Source organism: Priapulus caudatus, unplaced genomic scaffold (genome assembly GCF_000485595.1).
Source record: "Priapulus caudatus unplaced genomic scaffold, Priapulus_caudatus-5.0.1 Scaffold258, whole genome shotgun sequence".
NCBI classification, from domain to species: Eukaryota; Metazoa; Priapulida; class Priapulimorpha; order Priapulimorphida; family Priapulidae; genus Priapulus; species Priapulus caudatus.
In genome coordinates, this window is record NW_014577319.1 from 140,982 (window position 1) to 147,255 (window position 6,274).

The following is a 6,274-nucleotide window of genomic DNA, read 5'->3' on the forward strand; positions in this document are numbered from 1 at the left end:
GGTCTATTGTCAGCTCCCCTTGATCAAGTTTCCCTCAGTCGCAAATTTTACTTACAAGTTTTGCTTACAAGTTCTACTTACAAGTTCCACTTGATTATAGGTAGTTGACCCCTTCTTAGAGAAGTAGTGTGTTGAAACTGTACCATTCCTCTGATAATTATAATCGCTGCGTTCTAAGTAACTTCTTACTGTTATAGATACCCTGGTCTATGTAATACTGGTCCTTAGATATATTGCAGATAACGTGAAAGCAGGTAATGTATTTATTATGTTAATTAATGTAATTATGTGAGTTATTAATTAATGGTGTACCCTTCGGACGTACAGAGTTGCCCTTCCCCCCGCACATCCTGGATGTCGTCATCATGACGAAGTCCAAGCGCAGTGTCAACGTCAGCTGGGCGCCCGGTCACGACGGCAACAGCCCCATAGAGTCATACCTCGTGCAGAGCCGGCACGTATCGACGCAGGGTGAGTCACTAGCCATCACTAGCGAGCGTGCGCGTCATTAGTCCACGCAGTTGATAGACGTGCAGCACCTGAGGTTCGGACGCGAACGTACGTCACGAATTCATAGATATTTTTAGTATAAAAGTGATTTTAGTCTCATAATTGAGACCAAGAGTAAGGAAATTTATTTGTGCAATGTTGGATTTAGCATATATTATATTGCAACTAAATAAATGTATAATGTGATATAAATGTATTATAAGTTATTAACATAATCGGGAGTAACATGATAGAAAGGTCGGTGTATTATATGTATCACACCAGATATAATTTGTCAATAGATGAGAGGTGGAAACTGTGAATTCATAGTCATGCAGTAGATCAAAATCCATCGTCATCATCTTGATCGGCTTCTCCGGTTATTATTACGTAAAAGGACCGGCGCTCGATTGGAAGGTGGAGGAGCCCAGCGTTCCCGCAGACCAGCCCTGGCTGCTGGTCGGCAACCTCAAGGCAGCCACGAGCTATCAGTTTCGCGTTGCCGCGAGGAACGGCGTCGGTGAGGGAAGATTCAGCGATCCTAGCTCCATCATCACGCTGCCCCAGGTGCGTGTAATGCGTGTCTAATGACGGCTGAGAACGTTATTGCAGTCCGTGCACGCTTAGGAGCAACAGGTGTTGGGCCTGCGTGTAGAGGTGGCGCCATCTACCGAGTGAAAACTCATTTAACTTGAATGTCGCTCTGATAGTACTATACTGAGTCACGATGTGATAGAGTACATACCAGACGTCACTGTTTCTGCAATGGTGGTAGTTACAAATTTTTTTGTCACTTGGTCACCTAGCCATGCTATGTAGCTTACTTTCTATTGATTTTCTAGTTTCTATTCAAATGTTACCATATGCAGATAGCTTTATATATGTATGTTTATATATATATATATATGTATATGTATATATATATATATATATATATATATATATATATATATATATATATATATATATATATATATATGTACCTGTGAATTAATCATTGGTATCTGTGTATCATCTTGTATTATACCACATAATATGTTTAGATATACATGAGAAGTTATCGTCGGTATCTGCATATAAGCGTGTTTAATAGCATCTGTGTACATGTATGCGTGAATTCATCGTCGTCGTTATCTGCGTGTAATCGTAGGAGCCCCCAGGCCTGCCGCCTGTCGGCGTGAGTGCTAGCGCCAGCTCACAGACTGCCATCATGGTGCAGTGGCAGCAGCCTCCATCGGAGGAGTGGAACGGTGTTCTCCTCGGCTACATAATCCGATACAGGTATCCACACTTCACCCTCTAATCTTCCTCCACTGTCTGCGGGTGAAGCACTCTGCACATGTCCATATGTATTCAGTTTCTACGTGAGTGCATCACGCTCGCAGTGCGTGAGCTGTGTGTTATTCATTCTCTCTGTGTATGCATCTTACACGCAATAAGTGTTCCGTGTGTGTACCATGAATAATTTTACCCGTTCGTCTACCAGAAGGCTCTATCCAGTGTTGCTATACGGCATTCTAAAAACAATGCTAAGTAATGACGCACTGCTAAATAAATTTTGGCATTTGTCACATACATACGGGGTTAGCTTGACCAACCTAGCAACAGTATCTAATGGTGAAGTTGTTGATCTAATTTGATTGGATGATGATGTTCTGTGCATGCTGAAATACCTTGTTTCTTAGCTTGAGTCAGAGATTATGGCTGACAGTGCAACACATTCCCACTGTCTCCTCTAAAATATAAATGTACCAGGTGGACACCGTGGAATTGGCGCACGTGCAAACGTTTTTGAGAAACTCAGATTGTGGCAAAGTAAGCACCATGGAGCATAAATAGCAGATATCATCATACTTAGGCAGCGCGCATGAAAGATGAAAGCCATAATGAAGCCCATAAAAACTCTCGTTCACGATGCTCTTGTGTTTTGCAGGCTTGCTGGCTATGCGAACTCGGTGCCGTGGCAACAAGTCAACATCACGAACAAGGCACAGCGTAACTACCGGCTGAGGGACCTCATCGTCTGGCAGGACTACGAGCTGCAGATGGCCGCCTACAACAACATCGGCATCGGCGTCTACAGCAACAGCATCACCGAGCGCACCCTGGAGGGAGGTGAGTCCGCCCTGATGTAGCGGCGCCCCCTAGGGGGCACTGAGTATGTCACGATCTAGCAGCACCACCTGTAGCGCAGCGCATATGCTACAGTGTAGTAGCACCCCTTGGAAGGAACTGAGTGATGTAGCAGCGCCATTTGGAGGGTAGCGAGTATGTCTTGATGGAATGGCACCCACTGGAAGGCGGGACAAGAATGTTCGTACTGGTGCTATGGTATTAGGAGTAGCACAGTGGCGTGCCAGTCTCACTGTGTTGTTGCGGTTTGATACTGTATATAAATGTTATACGGTTGATAAATAGGATGTTTTCGGCATGGTGATGTTTGTGTGTTTGTTTCCTGACAGTGCCGACTGAGCAGCCGTCCAGGGTGACTGCAGTCGCCGGCTCATCCACGACTGTCAACGTCACGTGGAAGGCAATCAACTCTCAGTCTGTCAACGGTGTTGCTCTTGGCTACAAGGTACGTGAGGATAGCTCGACATACTCAGAAATCATGAGAATAAAAGTTGTGCCAGTTCATGAATGAATGAATAAGAGAATGCATGAATAAATGATAAATAAATGAGTAAATAAACGCATGCGTGAATACATCACTAAATAAACAAGGGAATACGTAAATAAATAAACACAAGGGAATCAATGAATACATAAATAACTCGGCTCACAGAATAAATAACTAAACAGAAACTAAGACGGTATGCGTGCATCTCTCTCTCCCGTTGCCACGACACAGGTGGAGGCATGGCTTCGCGATTCGTCGTCGGCGCCGGCGCGTGTCATTAGCGTGGCGCCGAGCCCGTACCCGGACGCTATGCATGAGGAGGTCGTCGACGCGCTGAGCAAGTATACCGACTACACGATCACCGTGCTCTGCTACACGGCCGTCGGCAACGGTCCGGCGAGTGCACCCGTAGCTGTGCACACGATGGAGGATGGTGAGTGTGTTGTAGTGATTGGTCGGTGGGAAGTTGAGATTAGCAGTGTGAAGAGGAGTGGGTGTGGTCGCGGTTGGAGGTGGAGGGCCTCCAACCTATTATAGCCAGCGGATCATACCAGCGACAACAAATACGGCACGGGCGAGGGAGCAGCAGAGCGGCACTTTCGCTCCGTCAGTTTCAAGGGAGCGCTGCTCCTCGCCTTGCGGAGGAAAGCGGTATAACAACAATTACGAGAGGAACGGCTGAATGTGGAGTACGAGAAAAATCGGCTCGGCCCGCTGGCAGCGATTCCGACCCGACTTTCTACAACGTAGACCAGCCTAGGCTATTCAGAACACCATCTTCAGGAGCTTCTGCATGGAGCACTCCCTCACGCATGATTCGCTGACGAACGCATACAGCAAAATTCGCAACATGGTCTAATGGATAATCACGAACTGTCTTATGCCTAAACGGCAGGAGCGGGCGAAGCGGTCAACATACAGTTTACGTAGTATCGCAGGGGCTTATTGTGGAGAAGGTATAGGGCGACGCCGGATGAACCTGCCGCACGTAATCAGAAGCTGGTTTCTCTGAGCGTCACGTCTAGGAAGATAGAACTGTTTGTTATTATACAGAGGCTAGATAGTCGCCGAACTGTAAACTGGAGTCCATAACTGGAAGATTCTAACAGGGCACTTGATACACTTTGTAGGATGTGCCTTACCTGGCGCATTGATGAGATCTAGTGCCATGGAGCCTGGACCGTGGACTGGCGGAGAGAAAAACGTAACGTTAAAACCTTACCAGACGCGTCCCCCGATAGAATCTAAGACGACTGAAACATGTATTGTTGACCACTCTAATTATAGTAATACATCAAAGATAATTAACCTTGCCTATAGAGGAAGGGTTAATCGTGAAGACACTATTTGTCGTCATTTACTCCTTGTCATAATTAATGCGATTCTTATAGGTCGTATCTAAATGGGCGATCAGTTATACAATCGAAAGTTTGCCGAGGGGTAATGCGCCTGGGATGGGTCGAGCGTGCCCGAGAGGGGCGCGTGGGAGAGAGATCCGGCGCGCGGGGGTTTAGGCGGGGGTGACACAAGCAAGCAAAGATTCCTATGTGCCAGTAGGGCGGGGCAGGCCCAGTTCCAATGGCATTGAGATGCAGAGTACCCGTGTGCTTTCAAGGGGCGCGCGCGCGCGGACCAGCAAGGGGTGAAAGATTTGGTTGAGGGTTGAGGCGAAGAGGTTATGGGATGGAGGCACAATGACAGCTTCTCGAGATCATAGGGCCGCGTGGCAAGCAGTAGTCTGGGCGCGCAACCCGATTTGGAAGGCAAGTTCAGAGCGGAAGGGGTTCCCGGGATGTGCTGTATCTGGCTACTGGTGAACCTGTTGGGCGTGGAGGTTGGCCCTGGGGGCCACGTGAGCGGTGGTGAAGGGGGAGGGAGCGCGGGTCAGGCGGAGGCGGAAGGGAAGAGGGGTGGGGTAGAGGGAAAAGAGGCGGGGTGGGTGTGTCAAGGCGTGGGCTGTTTTAATTCCCAATCGGTTATCTCGGCGGGGGGGGTTGCTCCGCGGCGGGCGGCGGCCTGTTTAATTCCAATGGTTTATCTTTATCTACATTTTGTTACTCACTGCTAGCTAAACTAAGCTGGGACCACCAATTAAGTGTCTTTGCTGCAGGTTCACCAACTATTCTGAAGTGCGTGGTCCCTTGCTGTCACTGAGAACTTTTTCAGCCGAAAATTCGCAACCCTGCTGCAGCTGGGTCGAACTTCGGTGTGTGCCAGGGACCGAGGCGTCACATACGCGCGTCCTCTATCGGGCCCGCGGGCGAACCCACCAATTACGTTGCCCGGGCAGGTTAGGCTTGCAATTGCACTTCCCTGTTCGGGCAGCAATGTTATTTTTACTTGTAACTGGGGTTTGCTAGATACATGAAACGAGAATTTGAATTACAAAAACCATCGCCGAATTGAGACCAATCGGATGCAGTGGAGTCATACTTTCGGTGACACAACATGCATACCGCAACATGTCAAACCCCAGGCTCTCGTGATTTGTGTCACTGAGTTAGGAATAATTTGTGACCTGCGATTTCGCCAAGCTAGATCTTTGACTCTTGTGTTGGAGAAACACCTTTAAGATATAGGACACCATTCATGAGGACTATTATTAGGAGTTCAGTGCATTGATAAATTATGAATTTTACCCACAAATATGCCTGATGAAAACGTTTAGTATTGCCAAGCTTAAAATAGCTCCCGCCTAAAACAAAATTACGAGAGCTCTTTTTCATACAAAATGGGGTCTACAAAAAACAGGGACACCAGGGGAGCTCGTCGCAGGCTAATAAAAAAAAGTCATTCTTTTAGCCGGCGGTGGCGAGGGAATGTAACGTGTAGTCATTCGATGAGAGTGTGAGAAGTTAGGCTGGCGGCCCCCACTAGAGAGTGAATGTAACGTGTAGTAATTGGGATAGAGAGTGTGAGAAGTTGTGTTGGTGGCCCCCACTAGAGAGGGAATGTAATGTGTTGCTCATATGGCGAATAGCAGAGCTGTCGAGAGTACAATGGTCCTTCGTCAGCCACCAGCCCCTTCTCCCGATCTCCCCCGCCTTCTCTTTCTCCAGCTTGAACTTCTCCCCCTCCTCCGTCGCCTCGCTTCTCCCCCTCCTCCACCACCTTCTCGCTCTTCGCCCTTCTCTCCACCAGCTTCTCTCTTGTCACCTACTCGTA

At 47.8% G+C, this 6,274-nt stretch overlaps 1 protein-coding gene across 1 annotated transcript in view; it reads left to right on the forward strand.

Annotated features, from left to right (window-relative positions):
• The first annotated feature begins 332 nt into the window (after positions 1 to 332).
• Positions 333 to 6,274, forward strand: part of LOC106808176 (protein sidekick-like) — a 16,280-nt gene continuing 10,338 nt past the window's right edge. Inside the window, exons 1-6 of the mRNA XM_014810769.1 lie at positions 333 to 471; positions 887 to 1,056; positions 1,640 to 1,770; positions 2,423 to 2,604; positions 2,952 to 3,067; positions 3,341 to 3,542. Coding sequence (XP_014666255.1) covers positions 366 to 471; positions 887 to 1,056; positions 1,640 to 1,770; positions 2,423 to 2,604; positions 2,952 to 3,067; positions 3,341 to 3,542 — 907 coding nt within the window. The 5' untranslated portion in view covers positions 333 to 365. The remainder of the gene's footprint in view (positions 472 to 886; positions 1,057 to 1,639; positions 1,771 to 2,422; positions 2,605 to 2,951; positions 3,068 to 3,340; positions 3,543 to 6,274) is intronic.